General features: G+C 62.6%; 1 protein-coding gene across 3 annotated transcripts in view; it reads left to right on the plus strand.

Annotated features, from left to right (window-relative positions):
• WWP2 (WW domain containing E3 ubiquitin protein ligase 2) overlaps positions 1 to 21551 on the plus strand; it is a 42248-nt gene that overhangs the window by 19129 nt on the left and 1568 nt on the right. For all 3 annotated transcript variants that reach the window (XM_086469315.1, XM_086469317.1, XM_086469316.1), the window contains 14 exons: positions 1944 to 2160; positions 8548 to 8637; positions 10453 to 10627; positions 13798 to 13852; positions 15717 to 15798; positions 16424 to 16552; positions 16848 to 16926; positions 17082 to 17153; positions 17245 to 17333; positions 18545 to 18704; positions 19743 to 19876; positions 20004 to 20144; positions 20706 to 20826; positions 20978 to 21082. In XM_086469315.1, coding sequence (XP_086325441.1) covers positions 1944 to 2160; positions 8548 to 8637; positions 10453 to 10627; positions 13798 to 13852; positions 15717 to 15798; positions 16424 to 16552; positions 16848 to 16926; positions 17082 to 17153; positions 17245 to 17333; positions 18545 to 18704; positions 19743 to 19876; positions 20004 to 20144; positions 20706 to 20826; positions 20978 to 21082 — 1649 coding nt within the window. The remainder of the gene's footprint in view (positions 1 to 1943; positions 2161 to 8547; positions 8638 to 10452; positions 10628 to 13797; positions 13853 to 15716; positions 15799 to 16423; positions 16553 to 16847; positions 16927 to 17081; positions 17154 to 17244; positions 17334 to 18544; positions 18705 to 19742; positions 19877 to 20003; positions 20145 to 20705; positions 20827 to 20977; positions 21083 to 21551) is intronic.

The following is a 21551-nucleotide window of genomic DNA, read 5'->3' on the forward strand; positions in this document are numbered from 1 at the left end:
TTTGTTCAACCCCAAAGGAAGACCTCCCCCCCGCCCCACCCTGTTTCATTGGAAAAACCTGGAGTGATGCAATTTCGGTTTTGCCAAAACCCCATTTTGGGAGGGAGGTGGGGGAGCGGGGGGCTGACGTGAAGTGCTGCCTTTCAGCTGTCGCTCCCGGTCCGTGCCGCCCTTGCCGGGGCTGCGGCTCGTCTCTGCCGTTGGGTGCAGCTGTACCGGAGGCGAACGCTGCGCAGTGTCCCCTGTGCCCACCCAGCCCTTCCCGGGGTCCTGGCTGGGCGGGGGACGCTCCCTCAGGCTGTGGGCAGAGCTTTTGTTTCTGAGTAAACTCAGCTCCTTGGTTTTGGTTTGTTGAAAACACGTTTTATTGGCCTGGCCCCAGCCTCCCAGGTGGCTTTATGACTGTGCCGTCCTCGTCGCCGTTTGCCCCTCCTCAACCTCCGTGTCTCCCGCAAGTCCTGTCGGCGAGGACTGGTTTTACGCTTGAGGACGGGGAGATGAGTGTTTTGGGTGGTTGGGCTTAGTGCTGGACAACCCGTCTTGCACTCTGTGGAATGCCTCCGGAAACCATCCTCTTCCTCCTCAGTTGGGTACATTTTGGTGACGTTAGGGTTTTTGAGCAGACTGTTGCATGAACATCCCCCTTGCGTTTGTCACTCACAGCTGGAGTTTCACTCGACAATAAAAGGAGATTATTTTATGACATGTTTTCTCCCCAGCCACGTTACTTAGCCTGAACTGTGTTCCCCCTGGAGCCCTTCTTATCGGGTGAACTTTGGATCAGCTTTTCCCCTGCTTTGCCCAGGACTGAGATCAAACCGATCGCAGTGCAGTTACCGGGTCGTTCTGCAGGTTCCCTTTGAAGACTGGCACAACGGGACTGAAGCTTCCAAACCCCCCCTTTCCAAGGCTTGCTAGAAACGAGCGGCAGGCAGAGACCTCCTCAGCCGAGTCTTGCGGGCCTCTGGTGGAAGTGGCTGTGAACCTGCTGACAAGGAAATCTTCATCCCAGATGCTGCCCGAGGGGCCCCTTTAGTTGCTGATGCTGCATACCAGGGTTCCTCTGGTGCTGGAGGGTGCTGTCCTGCTACCCTCCAGCTGCAAAGCAGAAGTGTCCCGAGCAGTCTGCCTCTTCTACAGAGTGTCTGTAGCTCTGCAGTCTCCTCTCTGGGGGCGTTTATACTGTTGTGAGGGTTTTTCCTACAGTACTTCTAAATACTTGGGTTTGTAGACGCAGATATTCTCCTTACAGTTTTCTGCGTTTCTCAGCTGTAACTTGTGGAGCTCTGTCTGCATCCCATACTTCTTTGTTACTTGTTGCTGGTTTGTTTTTCCTGCTTTTGCTTTGCCACTGAAGCCAGGATGTCTTGTAGAGAAAGTTATCCTCTGCTGGACTGCCAAGTCCCAGGGCTTTTTGGCTATCTAATAAATATTCGTCAGATTCCCTTTCATTTTTTTGGTCTGCGTTTTCCTCCTCATCGGTTTTCTCTGTGATTTTCCTTTGCTTTGTCTCTTACCCTTCCCTTTTCCAAAAGTTCAGTGGAATCCAGCAACATTTAGCTCTTACCAGTGCAGCTGACTTGCAGAGCCTGGGCCTCCCTCTGCCTGGGGGGGGACACTGCACCAGCAGTTTCTGAGCTGCTGCCTGTTACCTGAATTCCCGTTCGGCACGCAGGATGTGGGCAGTGGCAGAAGAGATACTGAGCACACATGCAAACTACCCTCTGCTTTTGTCTCGGGACAAAGGCAGTGGTTCCCAGAGGGATCTGAGTGCTGGGTGAAGGAGGTGCTGCCTTCGCTGCAGGCTGGGAGCACTGTGAGCCCTGGGCTTGGGTGGTAGCGGCTGCCACCCACCATGTGCTCTGCTTCCAGGGCTCGTGGTGCAGTAGATCAGCCCCCCTACCCTTTCTGGGGGCTAACATCTCTGCCCTCTGCTTTTCCAGTGAACGGAGATGCAGCGGGTGCTGCAGACGTCGAAGAGGAAAGGCCAGCAGCGGGAGCGAGCGTCCCGACCCCGGCAGCATCGAGCATGGCTGACAGCTCCGTCGCTCCTGCCCTTCCTGCCCTGCCCAGCTCTGGAGAGGCAGAGGAGGCAGCCTCTGGCTCCAGCGCCCCGCTGGCCCGGGCAGCGGTGCTAGCCCTGGACGCTCTGCCCCCCGGGTAAGCTCTGCCCGCTGCTTGAGACTTTGGTTCCCCTGACCAGGCCAGCACAACGGAGCGCCTGCGGCCCCCGGGGAGGGAGGCATGGCCCTGGGAGGACGGCTGGGGCACACGAGCGAACTGGGACACTGCTGTGTGATGGAAGAGGAGTATGTTTGAGGGAGGGGACTGTGCTGCACCAGGAGTCGGTGGAAATGATGGTGTTCAGCAGAGAAGAGAGGGCCTGGGGGCGTGTGTCGGGGATCTCGGTGCCCCCACTTGCCTGGCACAGCCTGTCCTCCCTCGCCTGAGTGTCTGGTCGGGGCTTGACTGTCGTGGATTCCTCCTTTGGGCTGAGGTCTGATCTGTGTCCGCCGTGGGTCTCTGGGGTAACGAGCAGTGAATCGCATCTCTGTGGCAAGCAGCCTCTCGGCGTCTGTGCCCGGGGGAGCAGCAGAGTCCTCTGCTCTCCTGGGGCTGCCGAAGCGGTCAGTCAGAGGCCAGATGCCTGGGAGCGTGAGCGTGGGTTTCCAGGGAGCTCCCACTGAGCAGGAGGGCAGCAATGTGCCCTCCAGAGACACTGTGGAGGCACTGTCCACTGCTGGGGGGAGGTGGGCAGGACCCTCGCATGTAGCTGTGCCCGTTCTTCTCCCTGGTGTGGATGCTCCACATCCTCCTCCTCCGTGGGACGTGGGGAAGGGGCTGGGGGGAGAGCTGGGGCTGGCTGAGCAGTGCTGGTGGGCACGCTGGCTCTTGGTGGGGGCGGCAGGCAGGCTCTGGGCTCAACCCCGCTCCGCTGCAGCTGGGTCGTTCTCCCCTTGTGTTTCAGACACTTTTAGTTCTGGACTGAGAACGCGAAGTGGCGAGAGGGGGGGATTGAAAATGCCTTGTGTTTCGTGTGAAGGGAGCTGTTTATTTTCCTTTGGCTGAGGCGATGCCTGGAAGGTCAGGGCCTCGCTCGTGTGTCAGTCACAGGTAATTAGGGTTAACAGCTCACTGTGCCTTTATGCGGGGTGTGTGAGGGTTTCTGTTCTCCGGCCTGGGCGCTTCCTGTTTCCAGGCAGCTGGAAAAGTCCAGTGCTCTGAAAAAGGTCTTTATTCCAGCCAGAGCTTATGCCCCTTTCTGCTCCTACCAGGTAGACTGAAGGTCTCCTTTTCCCCACCTCTGCACAGCCCGAGGTGGAAACAGGCTGTTGTTTCTTTCCTGGGGTGGAGAGGAGCCCGCGCGTATCTCACGGTGAGGGTTTCCAGAGGCTCAGGGGGGTTGCGAGCGCTGCTTTCTAAGACACGCCAGGCTTGCCTTTACCCGGTCAGCGGGGTGGAAGGGTGGTCCGTGTCCTCCCCGTGCCTGTCTCCCTGCGGTGCTCAGGCACCAGAAAATCGTGCGTGTCGGAGCGGGGAGGTGGATAAAGCTGTTGTGCTCTGGGAGACAGCTGGAGAAGAGCAGCGAGGGGGTAGTGAGCCATCCTCCCGGCTGAACTTGTGGAATTTGGATCTCTGGAGACACCTTTGGTTGGCACCTTATGTATCTGTCCCTCCCTGTCCTGACTAGGATCTGTAGGGGGGAGAGAGGGCAGCAACCCTTCTGCAGGTGCTGTCCGAGTTATGTGCTCGTGCTGGGCGGGCTGGGGTAGCAGTTGACCTGCTCAGTCAGGTGGAGGCCAAGCATCAAGGTCTTCCCAGGTGAAGGAGAGTGGAGAATTGAGTCTCTTGAGGTCTCCACGGTGCGAGCGCTGCCCTGAGAGCTGCCAGACCAGGGTCTGGGCTAACAGGGATTTGCACAAACAGGGATTTGCTAAACAGGGATTGCACAAAACACTGCGGCCCTGGGGTGGTGGAAACGAGCTTCTGGGGATCTCTTGAGACCTGATCTAGGGCAGCTGAGTTTTGGCTGGCTGACCACACTGGGGTGTTGCTTTGACTAGTGGCTTGGGGCCCAGCTTGGGAGATGGGGAGGCAGCTGGCTGGGCTGGTGGAGGCAGCGGTGTCTCCGGCAGAAGGGGTGCAGACAGAACCAGGCCGCCTCAGCTCTGGCAGCAGCATGCTCCGCAGAAGGCGGTGCAGGATAGCCTCTCACTGGCCCGGCTCCCGCAGGGATGGCTGTGCAGAGAGCGCTGCGGAGCCCGAGAGGGGTGGCTCTTGCTTTGCTGCTCGCAGGAGCAACTGCAGAGCTGCCAGTCGCTCCGGCACTGAAGAGCCAGAAAGCTGTCTTGTCCCTCCTGCTTTCTGCATGAGCCCTGCCTCGTTCCCCCAGCGTCTCCTTTCATCCGCGGGAGCGCGGGGAGCACTCGCGCTCGGCTTCCCTTCAGCCTCTGGAGGGGTGGCAGCTTTTCCGAGCTGCCTGCTGGTGGGTGCGCTGAGCCCCAGCCTCCCTGCTGCTGCTGGGCTGCGTGCAGATGGAGTCGGGAGCAGGGTGGGTTCATGTGGGGATTCAGAGCTATTTATTCTGCTCAGATTGCGGCCTCTGAACATCTGCACCAGATGTGGCAGGCACGGCAGCATCTCTCACACAACTGGGAGTCTGTTCTAGGGGCTGGAGGGTGCTGGAAGGTGTTCTGAGTAATTCCTGCCCCGACAGCGCCCAGAACCTCCTTCACATCCTCCTGGCTTGGGCAGAGCGCGTTGCCTCGCGAAGCCGGGGAGCGCGTGTGGCACCAGAGCAGCCGGTCGCAGCACTCGAGGCCTTGGGTGCAGGGTCCTGGTTCTCACGTGGGGGGTTCGGAGCGGACTGATAGCGAAATGGGGGGGGGGAGGGCCCACGAGCCGCTGGCTCCTGCATCTGGTTCCTATCAGTGATGATCCCGCGCGGGGGACAGGCGGCCGTTAGCGCGGCGTGTGTGCACGGCGCTGTCTCGCCCGTACAAAGAGGTACATTATGCTGCCTGGCAGAAGGCGCGGGGCTGCGGTTTCTTACATAAGGAGGGCGTTTTGTTTGGCCTGCAGGGTTGCCTCAGCACTGCCGCTCCGCACCGGCCGTGGCTCCCTGCATCCGCCGCCGTCGCAAGCCTCGCGGGCGGGCGGAGGGGAGCGCGCGGGGGCCGACGCGTCGCACGCTTCGTGCTCGCAGCAGCGGCGCACGTGGGTGAGCGCTCCCACCAGCTGGCACTGGCCGAACCGCCGACCTTCCTCGCTGGTGGCTGTGTGGCAGCAGGCGCGGGGGAGGAACGCTGGCTGGACTTCGGGTCCCCAGAAGAAGAGCCCGTTGTCCCGCATCTCCCTGAGCCCTGTGGGGTGGCAGATGGGATGCAGGGAAGCCTGCGAAGAGCTGGGTGAGGTGGCCTGAGCAAGGATGGGCTGCACCCGGTGCCCCTGTTTGTGAGGCCGTTGCTGTGTGTCAGCAGGAATAAGAGTTTGTCACAGCCTGCTACGAAGGGCGGTGATTCACTGTTCGTAGGGCGAGGCAGCCCTCAGCGCATTTACTGTTCAGGTCACCGGGGAGCTGCGGACCTGAGGAGCATGTGAGCTTGTCACCTGTTTGTATAGGCTGTGAGGTGGGGACAGAGGACATAAATCAGTAGCTGCCACCACCAGCAGCTCTCTGCAATCCTGCGTGGCAATTTGCAGTCACGAGGGCACTCGGAGTGTCTGAGGGACCCAGGAACACTCTGCCCTCAAGGAGTCCTCATTGTGGGATTTCTGGTCTCTACAGCCACAGAAATGGTGCCTTGGGGCTCGAAAGCCTCTTGTCATAAAGGACTTCCAAGTCCTCAGAGCCATATTGATCTGAGAACGTGTTGTTAATGAGCCTGGAGGACCTGTCCCCTCCAGTAATGATGCTGGCACCACTGGTTCTGTGTGCCCGAGGCTGAGGTCCCGTTCATCTCTGAAGCGCTGCATGTCAGCGTGGACAGAAAAGGTGGGACATCTGGCTGGGGTTGTCCTCGCTGCGAGCAAGCGGTGCTGCAGTCTGTAGATCTGTCCAAAGGCAGCGGTCAGGTACAACTGGCCTTGGAAAGACGAGGTTTAGAGGGTTTTCGCAGGATGCTGACTCCTGCAGTCTCATGGGCAGGGCTGTGCCTTGGAGTTGTGTTGGCACATGGTGTTCCTCCACCGCGAGCCTTGTGCCGCGTCCGTATCTGGTTGCGGGTGGTGATCCGAAGCGCTGCAGCGCGAGTCTAGGAAGGGGCTTCCCAAAGCTCTGCCTGCAGCGGGCAGCGGCACTTCCACAGCCCTGCCTTCTTTCTGAAGATGCCTGGGGACCTTCTGCCATCCATCTCGTGGGGTGGACACGCTGGTGTCTTCAGGAAATCGCAGCTGTGCTGATTTTCTCTTTAGAGATTTCAGTCTTTTTTTTTTTTTTAGCTGTCCTGGTGCTTTTACGCTCATGAAGCACCGAGTCCATCATTAGTGAAATGGGAACTTCAGGCATCTCCTCTCTGACAACTCCCAGTGCTGCCCAGGGTAACCCAGGAAAAGGCCTGACCGTGGGGTGGGGAGACCAAGACTTCCCGATGGCAGAACAGCAGCGGGTAGTGCTGGCTCTGCTCTCACGTGGTCGCTCCTTTGGGCGGTGTTACACTTGGCAGCGCCTCGCTGTCAGAAGTGTAGAGGTGCTGTAGGTCCTGCCATGGACTCTTGCCATCAGAGATAACCACTGGCATCCCTAGATCTGTTCTAGGGCTCGGAAGGCTCCAGTGCTGCTGACTGGTAGCAGCATCTGCAGGCGTTACCTGGTCTCTGCAGGTGCGTTACGCTGACGGTGTGTTTGCGAAGGAGTGAAGCTGACAGCTCTGATTTGGGATAGTCAGCTACATCCTGAGCCTGGCATTCGTGTTTCCCTCCTGCTCTCAGGGAAGTGACTCTTCTCTTGGAGTGCAAGGTTGCCTTCTGCCCAGGGCAGAGGGTTTTCAGGCTGCCTGCGTGGCTGCTGGGCCGTGGAGGTCCCAGCTGACGGCTCGCTGCCGGGGCTTGGAAACGCAGCTGTAGCTCTCCCTGTTCCTGCCTTCCCCCCTCTTTCGAGAGCGCGTGTGGCCTGTGGTCATAGCAGGTGGGACGTTGTGGCCGAGGTCACTGTTGGGTGGCTTCATCATCCCCTGGGGAGGTTTGAGGGTGAGCAGGGAGGGTGCGAGCCGGGGCGGTGGGGCATTAGTGCTTAGAGCATCTCTTTGATAAGGGCTGTCTGCTTTCTGCAAGCCCGGCTTTGTTCCCTTGCTGTCACAACAGAAGCTGGTATATTAATTTCCTAGGGATTTTTGTGATGATTAATTGAGGCTGAAGATTGAATCGGGAGGGAGACCTGTGGGAGCAGAAGCGTGGCAGGAGAACACTTTATCTGTCAGCAGCTGCCGCCTCACCTCTCTCTGTTGCAGAACAGAAGCTGACGGGAAAGCAGGGTGCTCCATGGAGCTTTTCCCTCTGCCAGGGTGTTCGCTTTCATGAGTGAATTAAGGCAAAGAATGGTTTTCAGTGGAGCCGGGTAAAGCCAGGCCTCCCTACCGCACCGGCTCCCCTTAGGGGCCACCTCCGAACCAAGGGCCTTGTGGCCCTGCAGTGATTTTAGGCGGTGTCTGTCAGCAGCGAGCAGGAGGGCTGCCAAGGAGAAAATTCAGCCCCAGCCCAAACTCAAAAGCTCCCCTTTAAAGATATATTAAGAAAAAAACCCAAACAAAAACTACATCAAAACCTCCCAGGACATCAGACTGACCCTGTGTGAAATCTTACGCTCACCCTCCTGCTTTCTGGAGGAAATGAGGAAATTACGCTCCAAATGCCGCCTGCTTTCAGAAGGCAGGCGGCTGCAGCACCTCTCCGATAGTCCTGATCTAGCAAGCCAAACAGCTGCCCCGTAGACCTGCTGTCCTTCGGTATTTTCAATAAAGGTTAGAACGCCGTAGCTCGGCAATGCAAGGGGGTGGGCTTGCTAGACCACCAGATGCAGCTCTCTGGACCTTCTAGGTGATGATGAATTATTCCCAGCTCGCTGGTCCGTGGGGGAGGCTTGGCTGCACGGCTGCAGTCCGAGTCCATGGGCACACACCCCAACAGTTGCTCTAGGGAGGCTGTTCGGGCAGGGTTTGAAGGAGAGGCAGGTGCCTGGGAAGTCTCTTGGTCCGACATGCAGCCCGGCTCCGGCTCTCGCTGCCCTGCAGACGCAGGGGCTGAGGCTGCTGGATCCGCGATGCTTGTTCCAGCGGCGCCCCTTCGCTTCGCCTCTGTTGGGGGAGGGCACAGGCGCAGGCTCGTCTGCCTCGGGTTCCCCCCACATCCTCCCCTGCGGGGTGCTGCGCTCCCCAGCCGGCCCGGGAGCAGTGGGGCAGGCGCCCGGGGAGCCCTGCAGCGGGATGCCGTTGCTCTGGCTGACATCGCAGAGGGCCGTTGGTTTTGGTGGCTCCACCTCGGCCGGGGTTCGGTCTCTGTCCTGGCCGGTATCAGCTGTCTCGTGATTAATTTTTTTTTTTTTTCTTGCAGGTGGGAACAGCGGGAGCTGCCTAATGGTAGAGTCTACTATGTAGACCATAACAGCAAGACCACTACGTGGGAGAGACCTCTTCCTCCGGGGTGAGGGGCTCTGGGGGCAGCTGGCGTCTCAGATACTGAACTAACTTGTTGTAGCAGATGCACGGGAGTCTGTGCAAAAGTGGGGAAGGTGGCAGGAAGGTCTTTTAATGGCTGGAAAGAAATGGGGTGAGATAACCGAGTGTTTACTGGTCTGAAAACACACGCTGTGTCCTCAGAAAGGTCTTTTCGGCATCTGTAAAAGGAAAGGGCCTTTCGATCTGTTGCCTTTTGACCTCTGTTAGAGGATTATATTTTTTAAACAGCTCATGTAAATCACAGAACGCTGGAGCAGTGGCACGACCACTTGGGGGCAGAGCAGAAGGGGGGACCTTTGGGATGGGGCATCAGCCAAGTCCCGTTGAGGACCAGGAGAAGGGAGAGGGTGGGCCTCATGTCACCTGGCAAAAGAGATGCTTCTGGCTGAGGGCTGAGCTCCTGGTGAGCAGAAACAGGCACAGTCAGTGTGCCCCAAACCTGGAGCTGGACCCTGGACTCTCTCAGAGGGGCCTCTTGTGTTCTCGGCTGCATTGGGGTCTGCTTGTGCTCAAGAAGAGGGTGCTGCTCAGCGCCGTGAGGCCTGCAGGAAGCGCTCTGCAAAGCTCGTGTCCAGGAGGGTCACGCTTTCGTTTGCAGGAGTGAACAGTCTTCGGGTCATAAAGGCTGTACACAGCCCTGGGGGCCACGTGCTTTCCAGAAGCTTGTTGAATTCTCACCTCTTTGTGCTCCCGAAAGCAGAGAACTCGATACAGCCAAGCTGTTGTTGTTCTCTAGGCCGAGTTTGTTCAAGGCAGGAATGACTGAAGTGTTCTTTAACCACCAGTGTAACGTGTGAAAGTGAAATACAAGCCCGTCCTGTTTTCCTCCACGGGAGCCTCCAGGTTCCTGTGGGCACACGCTGCCTTCAGTTACGCTGTGATCTATGCAGCTGCTTTCTGATCCTACAACAGCTTGAAATCTGTCTAGTGTTAAAAAAAGGGAGGTTGTTACCTGGAAAAGTAGGTTTGGGGGTACCCCAGTTGTGCTCCTTCCCAGCACCCTGCCTCTGCCGGAGGCCAGCTGTGTTGGAGGAGTGCTTACAGCATCCTGCTGCGAACTGTGCTAGTGCCCAGGCATCCCATGGAGGCTTCACGTGCCTTGCAGGGAGCTGCTTCAAGTCTTACTAGTCTTTTGTATGTCCCTCTGGTGGATCTTTGTCCAAAAGAGCCCCTGCAGCTGTGAAACCGGTGGTTGTGCTGGGAACGGAGCCCTTGTGCTAAAGGGTAGCTTAGTCTCGTGAGAGGAGCCAGAGGGTGAGTGTCTGAAGCCAGCCTGTGGTGTCAGAGCGAAATGAAAAGTCACGGTCTCCACAGCTGGACCCCTGGGCCCAGGCAGCTCTCGGGTCTTCCTCCCCTGGAGGACCATGAGCTGCTTTTCTCACCTGCGTTTGAGAGGCAGAACTTGACCACAAATCCCCTGTCGAGCCACTGCATGGGGAGCCCGAGGGGAGCGTGGCAGCTGGGGAAGGGGCTCGCAACCCCGTGCTCCTCTCAGTCATGCTTTCAGCGCGGTCTGGGGCAGCAGCTGGATATCCTCAAGCCGCTGTTGTGTGGCCAGGGCCCTGGGGACAGCCCTCAGGCAAGGGCAGCGGGAGGTTCCTCTGTGTACCACCATGGTCCGTGCCTTCTGCTGTGCCTCCTGGCCTCCCTGGGGTTTCTTTCTGCCGCCTTCACACCAGCGTTTGTACCGAGTTGCCGTGTGGCAGCTGGAGGCACCGGCCAGCAGGACCCGCCGAGCTGTCTGAGGACAGGCAGTGACATCTTCCTCTGGTGTCTCCAGGTGGGAGAAACGCGTGGATCCTCGAGGCAGGTATTACTACGTGGACCACAACACCCGGACCACCACGTGGCAGCGCCCCACGGCTGAGTACGTCAGGAACTATGAGCAGTGGCAGTCCCAGCGGAACCAGCTCCAAGGAGCCATGCAGCAGTTCAGCCAAAGATTCCTGTACCAGGTGAGAGCCGGGAGCAGCAGTGGTGGGGATCTCGCCCGCCTCTTCTGGTGGTCTCCCCTGGGCTGGCCTGGGAGGCAGAGAGTGTGGGGAGGCGCTCGCTGGGCTGCGTGGGGTCTGTGGGCTCCGTGAGCTCAGCAGAGCAGCGCTCGGACGGGAGATCCCGGCAGCTCCTCTGCTGCGCGCAGAGGACCGTGTGGGAGTGACTTTTTATAAAACAGCTTGTGCGGCCCTGAAGGGTGGTGGGAGGTGTCCTCAGCAGCCTGTCCCCAGGGTCCCTTCAGTGCCAGCGTGGCTAGGCACGCGCTTTCTCCTGTGGCTCCCGCCAGCCAAGCCTTGCTGCTGACCTGCGAGGCTTGCAGAGCTTGCTGCGTGCTGTCGGAGCTGGGTATATGCTGAGGAAGCCATGGAAGCCTGGTCTGTAGTGGGAGAGGAGGCTCTTGGGGTTGAGCTCATCCCTCCCGACGTCTCCGTTGGGCTGAGGACAGCGTGGTTGGGTCCTGGGTGGCAGCAGGAGGCAGCAGGCCCAGGGTACAGGTGCTGACATGGTCAGGGCTCCAAGAGCCGGGGGACCAGAGGGTGCAGGGAACAAGCACTGTTGGGCTTGGTGACCTTCCTCCTGCTTCCTCCACTGCTTCCCCTCGTTCCTGGTTTGGGCTGAGTAGCCGCGTCTCCTTGCTCGGGGAGTGGTCTCCCAACAGCCCTGCAGAGCAGTAGCTCCTGGGTACAGAGCGCTCTTGTCCTGGACTTGCCTTTGCTGCTGCAGCCACGACCCGCCTTCCAGCGGTGGCGAGCACCCTCTGATAACCAGGATGGCGCTGGTGGCCGTTGTGCTGCAGGGCTTGGGAAAGAGCCAGGCTGGAGCGTTTCTGCCTGGCAGAGCAGCCACGTCCGTGCCCTCCGCCTGCCCCGTGCCTCCCGCGGGCTGTGCCGTGGCGTAAAACACGGCTCCTGCCAGAAGGTGGGGAGGTGTGGGGCGGCCGGTGCGGAGCGGAGGTGGGCAGAGCAGAGCGACCAACTTCCCATCGCCGTTTAGCTCCGCTCGGAGAAAGCCAGGAGGCTGATGTGTCGCTGCTAGCGCTGGGGCGAGCTCTGCGCTCCAGCGAGGAGCTCGGATGCTCTCTGGGAGAGGGGCGCAGAGTCCGTCCTCCGGTGCTGCTCTGGATGAGAAGCAACCAGGGCTGCGCCCCGGGGGTGCGGGAAGCTGCTCTGCCCGGTTCCTCCCCCTGCCCACCTTTCCCTGGACTGCTCGCCAGCCCTTCCGAGCCTCACGGCAGGAGCTGGACCATCATGGCTCTGCTGCCCTCCGCCCGCCTGCGCTCCTCGGCACGCCGTGGTGGAGGGGCTGGTGGGAGGGGGCTTCCACCGGGGGCCGAAGGAGGCTCCGGGCCTGTCGCTCGCTCCCATCTCCACCAGCGCCAGCCTTGGAGCCCCTCCAGCGCTGTGCGACTTGCCCTGGCCGGGCTCCACGCAGCGCGGAGGGAGGGACTCGCGCTCCAAATTTAGCCTGATGAAACGATCGTACTTTTTGTTTCGAGCTCTCCGCTGCCAGCGGCGATGGCTCCTGCTCTGCCTCCTTCCCTGCCTTCTGCTTTGCCTCGCCCTCCAGCATCCCCCTGCCCTCCTTGGCGGGAGAGGAGGGTGGGGAGGTGCTGAGCACAGCGCTGCAGCCCTGGGCCGGGCCGAGCCGTCTCTGCGCAGCCCCTGGGGGAAGCCGCAGCTCGGGGGGCAGCCAGGGACCCCTCTGCCAGCAGGCACCGCTGTGCCGCAGAGCTCCCCGGGCTGTGCCCGCACGCAGCATCCCTTGCACCGAGGGGGCAAGGTTGTTCCCAGGGGCTGCGGCGAGCTGCAGCAGCGCTGCCTCCCCGGAGCTCTGCCCCGGGCTCTTGTGTCTCTGCCCTGTTAGTTTTAATTAGCTATTTTCGGGTCACAGTGAGGCGATACCTCTGGATGCGACTCGGCGGTGTCTCTGGCCAGCCTGCCTGGGCAGGGAGGGAGCGGAGGCTGCCCCAAGCCCGAGGCACGCCGTGCGGGGCTGCCCGCCGCCGGGGCAGCGCTTCCCGTGCCCGGTCCTGGCGTGTGGCGTCGGGTACCAGAGACGAAGCTCGGAGTGGCGCGGGCTGTGCCAGGGCTGCCGTGGGCTGCCCCGAGTGCTGCTGGTGCCTGTCTGGGGGTGGGGGGGGTCCCAAAGAGCAGCCATGCCTGGGCCTGGGGCTGCCTCCTGTTCCCAGGCCTGGACCAGCGGCTGGGTTTCGGGAGGTGCAATGAAAGTGCCTTTTTGGTAACAACACGTTTCTTATTGAACCGATAAAAGCTCTCGCAAGCCTCCCTCTCCCCTGACCCCCCGGCTGCCGGGGCTGCGCCTCCACCCACACGTCCACAGGGAGCTGGAGACGGGGGGCTCAGGCACACGGGGGGCTCAGGCACACGGGGAGCACGCCGGCCTGCTCCCCCCGTCCCCACGCATCCCCCGGTGAACCCGGCGGGGTGACGGCCGCCGGTTCTGCCCGCCCCGGGGAAGAAGAAAGGTGCTTTGTGCCATGGCCCCCAACCTGCTGGGGGCGGGGGGGGGGGGCGGGGGGGCGCGGAGCCGCCCGTCTGGGCGGGATGAATGCGGCCTCAGTGCGAGGGCATCCCGCACCCTGCCCGGGGAGGAGGGGGCCGCCATCCCGCCAGGAAGCGCTGGGCGTGGACAGGGCTTGTGGGAATGATTTCATTGGAAAGGCCTGCGATATTTTTTCCCCTCTTGTGTGTGGTTCTTGGAGGAGGCTGGAGGTGTATCTGGTGGGGACGGCTGGCGGGAGCCGAGCAGCCGGGCACATCTGGACCTCGCCGTCCCGCTCCCCTCCGTGCGGCACAGCCCCTGCCTCGCCGCCCCCTTGGCTGCCCCAGCCTCTGTTTAGTTTGTGCTTTTTTTTTCCCCCTTTTTTTTTTTTTTTTTTTTTTTTTTTTTGGTACCCCCCCTTGAGTGTGCCGGGTTGTTTTTTGGGTTTGTTGTTTTGTTTTGTTTTTTGTTTGTTTTTTTTTTTTTTTTTAAAGTTCTCTGGGAGCTGCGGGCCAAGGGGAGGCGAGTGGGAGCGGGGGCTGCGCGGCTCACCTCCACACGCTGCTCTTCCCAGGCGTCCCTGCCCTGGTTTTTTATTTTGTGTTTTTGCCCTCCCTGTTGTCTCTAGTCGTCCGGCGCTCCGTCCGACAATGATCCTCTCGGTCCCCTTCCTCCTGGCTGGGGTAAGTACTGAGCCGCCTCACCTGCCCGCTGCCGCGCTCGCCGCACAGTCCCGATGGGGACGCTCCTCCGTCACCCACAGCGGGACCCTGCCTGCCCCACGGGGAGGACGGTGCTGTCAGCAGCTCCTTCGCTCCAGTCCCTGGCGCTGCTGGGGACGGTGGCTGGGGAGCCAGTGTTCCCTGTGCTCTGCTGCCTGTGGGGCTGAGTCTGCCTGCGATTAGCACGATCTCTGATTTGAAATCCAGCTTTTTTTCCTTTTTTTCCCTCTTTTCCTGGAGGAGTTCCCAGTCTCTCTCAGCTGCTGAATGCAGAAGTGCTTGTGGTTGTTCTTTGGATGGGGGGAGAAGTTGGGGATCCAAATCCTCGCTCGTCCCCAGACCCCTCCTCTGCCAAGCAGGCACCCCTCCCCCTGCCGTGCGTGCCTCCCGGGATGCCCGGTCCACAGCGGGGCTGGGAGCTGACAGGAGCAGGGCTGGCTGTCCTGTGCCCATGGCCCAAGCATCGTGTGCCAGGACGGCTTGAAAAGCCCCTGTGCCACCCCCAGGGCGGAGAGGCCCCCCCCATGGCGAGAGCATCCCTGGAGAGAGCAGGCTGGGATGCTCATGGGTGCGGACGGGCTGTGCTGTGCCAGGGAGGGCAGGAGAGGGGTTAAAACTGCAGGGAGCTTGGAGCAGGACAGAGGGGGCCCAGGCTGCTAAGGGGGTCTCCAAGGGCAGGGACTCAAGGGGGATGGTGCTGGAGCCTTTACTGCCACGCTGGGTGGCCCACCTCCTGCATCAGCGAGGAGAGGGGCCCCGTCCCCAGCATCAGCTGGGCAGGCTGGGGGGAGGCACGTCTCTGCGTGGGGCTGAGCACCCTGGAGTGGGGATCCCCAGGATGGATGGGGTCCCTGGGATGGATGCAGCCCCGGTCATCATACATGGGGTCTGACAGAGCCACGGTGTGGGGGCTGCTTCCCGCAGTCCAGGAGTGAGACACAGCAAGGGGGCTGCGGTGGCCGGGAGGTGACAGGGGAGCGTGCGTGCAGGGCGTCCCTGCCGGCATGGAGCAGGGTCGTGCGTCACGTGGAGGGAGGAGGTGTGTTGCGTGTGGGGCACACGTGTTGGTGGGGAGGCAGCGAGCGTGCGTGGGTGTGCGCAGGGGGTGGCTGGCGGGAGGCAGCGAGGTGTTGGCAGGCGTGCAGGCGGGACGAGAGGGGCTGCGCGGGGTGGGTGCAGGGGGACGGTGAGGTGGGGAGTGGGTGCAGGATCAGCCCTGGGGTGCCCAGCCACGCCTGGGAGGCTCTTGCCCTTCCGAGTGTGCAAATAGTGTCGGGAGCACGCGTTGGGAAGGGGGTGCCCGGGGAGGTGCGTGAGGCTGCAGGCACAGAGCGGGTCGAGCAGGGGTGCTGGTGTGAGTGGCGTGGTTGTTCTGTGTGCAGCAGGAGGGGGGGGGGTGGGGTGTGGGGGGTGCCCCAGCGGCAGGGCCACCAGGCAGGGAGTTCGGGCCGGAGGGATGCTGCGCTTGCGGAGCGCGGCGTGTCCGAGGAGGGCGCGTGTGCCGCCTGCCCAGCGAGGCGCGTGGCCGAGCACGCCTCTTGTGCCAGCCTGGCGGGGCCTTGGCAGGGCCGGGCTCGGCCGTGGCGCCTCCCCGCACGCTGGCCTTGGGGGCACCAGAGAAAGCCGGCCTGTGCGCTTAGAAGAAACGTAGGGGTTGGTTTTTATCCTACCTTTTCCAAATGAGCTGGGGCAGTGCTGGCGGGAGGTGGGGCGGGAGGAGCTGACAAACTTCTCGTGAGCTGGGCAGGGGAAGGCTGTTTGCGGGACTGCGGGTCAGCGCTGGCCGGGGCGCTGCAGCTAACGCTTCCTCTCCCTTTTCTCTTAGAGAAGAGACAGGACAATGGGCGAGTGTATTACGTGAACCACAACACACGGACCACCCAGTGGGAAGACCCTCGCACGCAGGGGTAGGCAGCCTGCGGGGAGAGCAGGGAGGGTGCTTGCGGTTTCGGAAGGTCCGTGCGATGGGCTGCCGGGCGGTGAGAGCTGGCCGTGCCAGGGGAACGAGCGGGCTGCAGCGCTGGGCAACCAAAAGCCCTGGGAACCGCAGGCAGCCAGCGGGCAGCGCTGGAGCCCGGGAAGGTTGGGCGCTGCAACCCTTGGCAGCGCGGGGCAGCTCTCTGGCTTGCCGGAGCTGCGGGCAGAGATGAGGAAGCGGTGGGGAAGACTGCAGGGCTTTCTGGGCGGAAAGAGGCGCTTTCTGCTTGCCCTGTCACCTTCTCGCAGAGCTGTGCTTGGGCTCCTGAGAGCTCTGGGCTGCGGTTCTCCAGAGACCTGGCCCAGGTCTCCACTGAGGCCACCTTTCCTGCAGGCAGAGAGGGAAGCTGTGACTGTGGCCGGTCCTGGCCCAGGCAGGGCTCCTGTCTCGGGGTGCAGGCAGGCGCTCGCTAATCCCATGCCACGAATCCTTCCTTTTGCCTGGCACGGAGCTGCGAGCCGAAGGTGGTCCCCAAGGGCAGCCATTTGGAGGGCTGCGGTTCAGGGTGAGAGATGCCCGAGGTGCCTGCCCGCTGACCCCCTCCCTGTCGGCAGGATGATCCAGGAGCCGCCGCTGCCGCCCGGCTGGGAGATGAAGTACACGAACGAGGGCGTGCGCTACTTCGTGGACCACAACACTCGAACCACCACCTTCAAGGACCCGCGCCCTGGATTCGAGTCTGGGTAAGCGCTTTTGGGCCGGGCCCCTCACCCTGCAGCCGGGCTGTGCGCTGGGACTTGAGCTGCCTGTTCACGGCTCGTGCCTCCCTGTGGTCACGACGCGGAGCCGGGGCAGTAGGTCAGCTTTGTTGCAAAGACCCTGAGTGGTGGGTTTGGGGCCTCACGTTTGGCTCTGACAGAGGTGAGCTATGCCCCAGAGATCTTCCTCCTGCCTGGCAGGCGATGGGACTGCTGGGGCTGGGCAGCCCGTGCTAGGGCAGGCAGGGATGCTGAACCAAGGCCTGTGCTGCTTTTGCAGGAGCAAGCAGGGTGGCTCCCCAGGAGCGTACGACCGGAGCTTTCGCTGGAAGTACCACCAGTTCCGCTTCCTCTGCCATGTGAGTAGCGAGGCCGGAGGGCCCCGGCCGCTCGGGGGCTGCTGAGCCGCGGGGCTGGGTGGGTGCGTGGGCAGCCTGACCCGGTGGGCAGGCGCGGGCGAGGAGAGCCGCTGTGCCAGGCTGCACAAAGCCTCGTGTCTCTGCCTTACTCGCAGTCGAACGCGTTGCCCAGCCACGTGAAGATCAGTGTTTCCCGACAGACGCTCTTTGAGGACTCCTTCCAGCAGGTGAGGAGGTGCTGGTGCCGCGGAGCCCGGGGAGGCGTGGAGCCGGCCCTTGCACCGGCCTGTGGTGACGCTTCCTCCCGTTTCTCCCCAGATCATGAACATGAAGCCCTACGACCTGCGGCGCCGGCTGTACATCATCATGCGAGGAGAGGAGGGCCTGGACTACGGCGGCATCGCTAGGTGAGCGCCGGTGTGCCGGACCACGCGCCTGATGCTGAACGGGGCTGTGCCCTGCCGGCGCCGTGAACCCCGAAAGGGCAGAGCAGGCAGGGGAGTCTGACTGGTCCCCAGCCGTTCTGCAGTGGCTGCTTGGGCAGAGGAGCCCGGGGTGTTCAAACAGGGAGCAACGTGAGTTTTAGGAATGGTGGAACACCCTGAAAGCGTCGCACTAGCCTGTCCCTGGTGCAGAGAGGGCCGGGGGACCCAGCTGGGGCTCTCCTGTCGGCCCCGCGGTGTGGGGGCGATGGGCCAAGTGGCTGCTTCTCCCCACAGCCAACGGGCCCTGGTGTTTCCCGGGACAGTCGGTGTGTGCCGGGGCAGACGTGTGATGCAGTTGCTGCAGCCTCCGCTGCCTGCCCCGAGGGTGGTGTTACCACAGAGTATGGGCTGCGTCTCAACTGGAGGGGGGGGGGTCCCATGTCCCCCCACTGCCTCACTCGGGGCGTCTGCCTTGGTGCTGGGCTGACGCTTCCCCCACGCCTGCCACCGCCCCGGCATCGTGCTGCCGTGCTCTCGCCTGCTCCTCCTTCGTGGTGCCGCTGCCCCCGGCTCTGGTGCAGGGGCTCCTGCTCTCCGCCTCTCTGTGTCCTGCCAGTGGTTTTACCCTATGGTAGGTTACGTCATGCTGTTCTACCACAGGGTAGAACCACGGACGGGATGCGGGGCTGCCTCTGCGTCCGAGGACTCCCGTCTCCCTGCACGGCCGGGGAGCAAAGCCAGGACAGTGCCCGTCCCGCACGGCTCTGAGCTCGGGGTGGGGCTCCTGGGGGGAGTCTGTGCGGGGAGGCTCGGGGGGTGTGTTGCCCAGCTGGGGTGTGCACGACAGCGTGTGTGTGTGCGCGTGTAGGACGGCCTGGGTGGGACTGAGCCGCACGGTGCCTGCCGGCATCCTCGGTGCTCCCAGCAGGGCCTCTGGCGAACCGGGGTGTTTCTTGCTGGTGTCTCCAGAAGCCCGTCACAAACCACGCGCAGGACCCCCGGGGCGCAGGATGCCCTTGCCAAGTCACGCCGGGGCCCAGCGCTTGCCCCGGCACCCCCAGGAGTCGGGCACCCAGTTTGTGTGGGCTGTGCTGTGGAGGCACACGGCTGTCCCCCGCAACGGGGCGCAGCCTCCCTGGGTACCCCGGCTCCTCGAGCCCCTCGTCACCGCGCTCCCTCTTCCTCTCGCCCAGGGAGTGGTTCTTCCTCCTGTCCCACGAGGTGCTCAACCCCATGTACTGCCTCTTCGAGTACGCTGGCAAGAACAACTACTGCCTGCAGATCAACCCTGCCTCCTCCATCAACCCCGACCACCTCACCTACTTCCGCTTCATCGGCCGCTTCATCGCCATGGTGAGAGCCCGGGGTGACGGGGCGAGAGGGGTTGGGGAGGCAATGGGAGACAAGGCTCTTCGTTCGCATCCCCCCCTCCATGGAGCAGGGACCTTGCAGGGAACGGGGGTGGTCAGCGGGGCGAGGGGCGGCTCGCGTGCCGTGGCTGGGCTCGGCTCGGCACTGCCACCCTCCTTGAGCCCCGTCTCGCTCAGGTGCGGGTCTGTGGGAGACGGGCCATGGAGTGGGTGCTGTGGGGTGATAAACCCAGGGAATGGCCTTGGGGCCAGAGGGGACCTGGTTTCCCAGGGACTCTGTGGTGGGGATGGCTCCAGGTCTTTGGCTGCCACCCCAGGTGGTGTCAGGTCTGCAGCTCTGGGGACTATTTTTAGCCCCAGCAGTGTGAGATTTTCCAGCTGCCCAAGCCCCAGAGCGGCTCCTCCCGTTCGTCTCGCATTCCCCGAGGCCAACGTGCTGCAGGTTGCCCAGCCCTGGGTGGCCAGGGGGGCTGCTGGGGGCTCCCTGAGCTTGGGGAAGGGTCCCTGGCCTGTGGCCCTGCAAGGTGTGTGTGGGAGGTGGCTGTGTGCTGCTCAGGTCCCCACTCTGTCCTGCCCTGCCCTGCGCGCTGCAGGATACCAATAAAACCCCAGACTATTACTCACCGCTGGGCCGTTCTAGACAAGCGTCTGCATTATTTTTGGCTGCCTTTGCCTTGGGGCTCCTGGAAGCCAGGGATTCAGGGAAGCCGCAGCACAGCTCTGTTTAAACAAGTGCTCTTAATAGAGCTGTGAGGGGAGAAGGAGACACGGTGGAATTCGCAGTGGGGAGGGGAGAGGGGCTGCAAGCACACCCGCACCGGGCGATCCGCCCCTGGGCAGCGCTGTTGGGGGGAGCCCACTCCTCCCCAGCGTGTTTTCCAGCCCGGAGCGAGTGCTGCAGCTCTGGGACCCTGGGAGCCGTTCCCTTTTGCCCCGTGGCCGCCCCAGTGGCGGGGCATCGTCGCGCCCCACGGGTCTGTGCTGGGGTCCCCTGTGACCTGGTGTCGCCTCCCCGCCGCAGGCGCTGTATCACGGGAAGTTCATCGATACCGGCTTCACGCTGCCCTTCTACAAGCGGATGCTGAACAAGCGGCCCACGCTGAAGGACCTGGAATCCATCGACCCCGAGTTTTACAACTCCATCGTCTGGACCAAGTGGGTGCCCCGCGCTCCCCCCTGGCCCGGGCCCATCCTGCTGCGGGGGAGGCAGCGCCCCTCCCCAACGGCCCCTCGCTGCTGCGGGTGCCTCTGTCAGAAATCACATCCCTGTGTCCTCCCGCAGGGAGAACAGCCTGGAGGAGTGCGGCCTGGAGCTGTACTTCATCCAGGACATGGAGATCCTGGGCAAGGTGACCACCCACGAGCTGAAGGAGGGTGGCGAGAGCATCCGGGTGACGGAGGAGAACAAGGAGGAGTACATCATGTGAGTGGCCGTCCCGAGGCCCCTGCTGGGCACCTACCCCCGCCGGCTGCAGGGCAGTTCTGGGGTGGGAACATGGGGCTTGGGACGTGGCCGCTTCCCCAGGCTACGTGGCCTGTGACAAGTATGGGCTGGCGCGGTCGGCCGAGCTCCGCTGCGGTCTGGCTTGCTGCTGGCTGGGCAGTTGCCAGTACTTTCAGGAAAGAGGAGAGGGGAGAGAGGGCGAGACGTCTCTCCCTGTCCTGTGGCTGCTCACCCTGCCTGTCCGCCACTGGGCTGGCTGGGGGCTGCCGGGGCCATCTCCTGCCGGGGGACGTGGTTTGCACCCCTCGACCTCCCGATGGCTGCCGGTGTGTGCTCAGGGCTGCCCTGGTTTGGAGGCGGAGAGAAAAACCCACTCGTGGGAATTGAGGGGAGCCCTGGTGATTTGCAGCAGCCCCTCTCCTCCTCCCCACGCACCCTTGTGGCTCCTGGGGCCCTCCCTGCTGGCGGGAGGGATGGTGGGGGTTCCCTGTGCCGGGCCAGCGGCGCTGGCTGCCTGCCGACCACCGTCTGCCTTCCCAGGCTGCTGACGGACTGGAGGTTCACGCGGGGCGTGGAGGAGCAGACCAAGGCTTTCCTGGATGGCTTCAACGAGGTAGTGCCGCTGGAGTGGCTGCGGTACTTCGACGAGAAGGAGCTGGAGGTGAGCTGGCGCCTTTGCTGGGACGGGGAAGCGGAGGTACCGGTGCTTCCCACCCTGCCTTGGGAAGCCCGGCACTGGAGGGGTCAGTGCTTCGAAGCGCGGGCGCAGGGCCCTGTTTCTGTCCCCCCTGCTGACTGTCCCCTGTCCCCAGCTGATGCTGTGCGGCATGCAGGAGATCGACATGAACGACTGGCAGAAGAATACCATCTACCGGCACTACACCAAGAACAGCAAACAGATCCAGTGGTTCTGGCAGGTCAGTCCCAGCGCCGGCAGCGCCTCCGACCCGCTCCACAGCCCTGGGATCGTCCCCTGCCCGTGGCCCGGGGCCGGCAGCCTCGCGGGCTGTCTGGAAGGGCGAGATACCACCGCGAGCACATGTTCCGCAAGCAGCATTTGGCTGTGGCTGGCAGAGGCCCTGGCGCCGCCGCTGAGGAGGGCAGGCAGCACTTGGTGGCCAGCGTGCTTCTAGCCATAGCTGCCGCTCTGGGGCAGGACGATGGGAGGGGGTGATGTGTGACAGAGCTGCGCCAGTTCAGGCAGTGCTGCTCCGCGCTGGCTGGGAGAGAAGGGGGACAAAAAGGGCTGTGAAGGAGGGCAAGGCCGGGCAGAGCGGCTCCCCGCAGGCCCCTCGGGGTGTGCTCATCCTGAGGATGCAGGACGGGAGGCGAGGGCTGGCCCATGTGTGCCTGGCGTGCGGCACCGCCCCGGCCTGTGGCCCAGCC

This window comes from Leptosomus discolor, chromosome 8 (assembly GCF_034619465.1).
Source record: "Leptosomus discolor isolate bLepDis1 chromosome 8, bLepDis1.hap2, whole genome shotgun sequence".
In the NCBI taxonomy this organism is placed as follows: domain Eukaryota; kingdom Metazoa; phylum Chordata; class Aves; order Leptosomiformes; family Leptosomidae; genus Leptosomus; species Leptosomus discolor.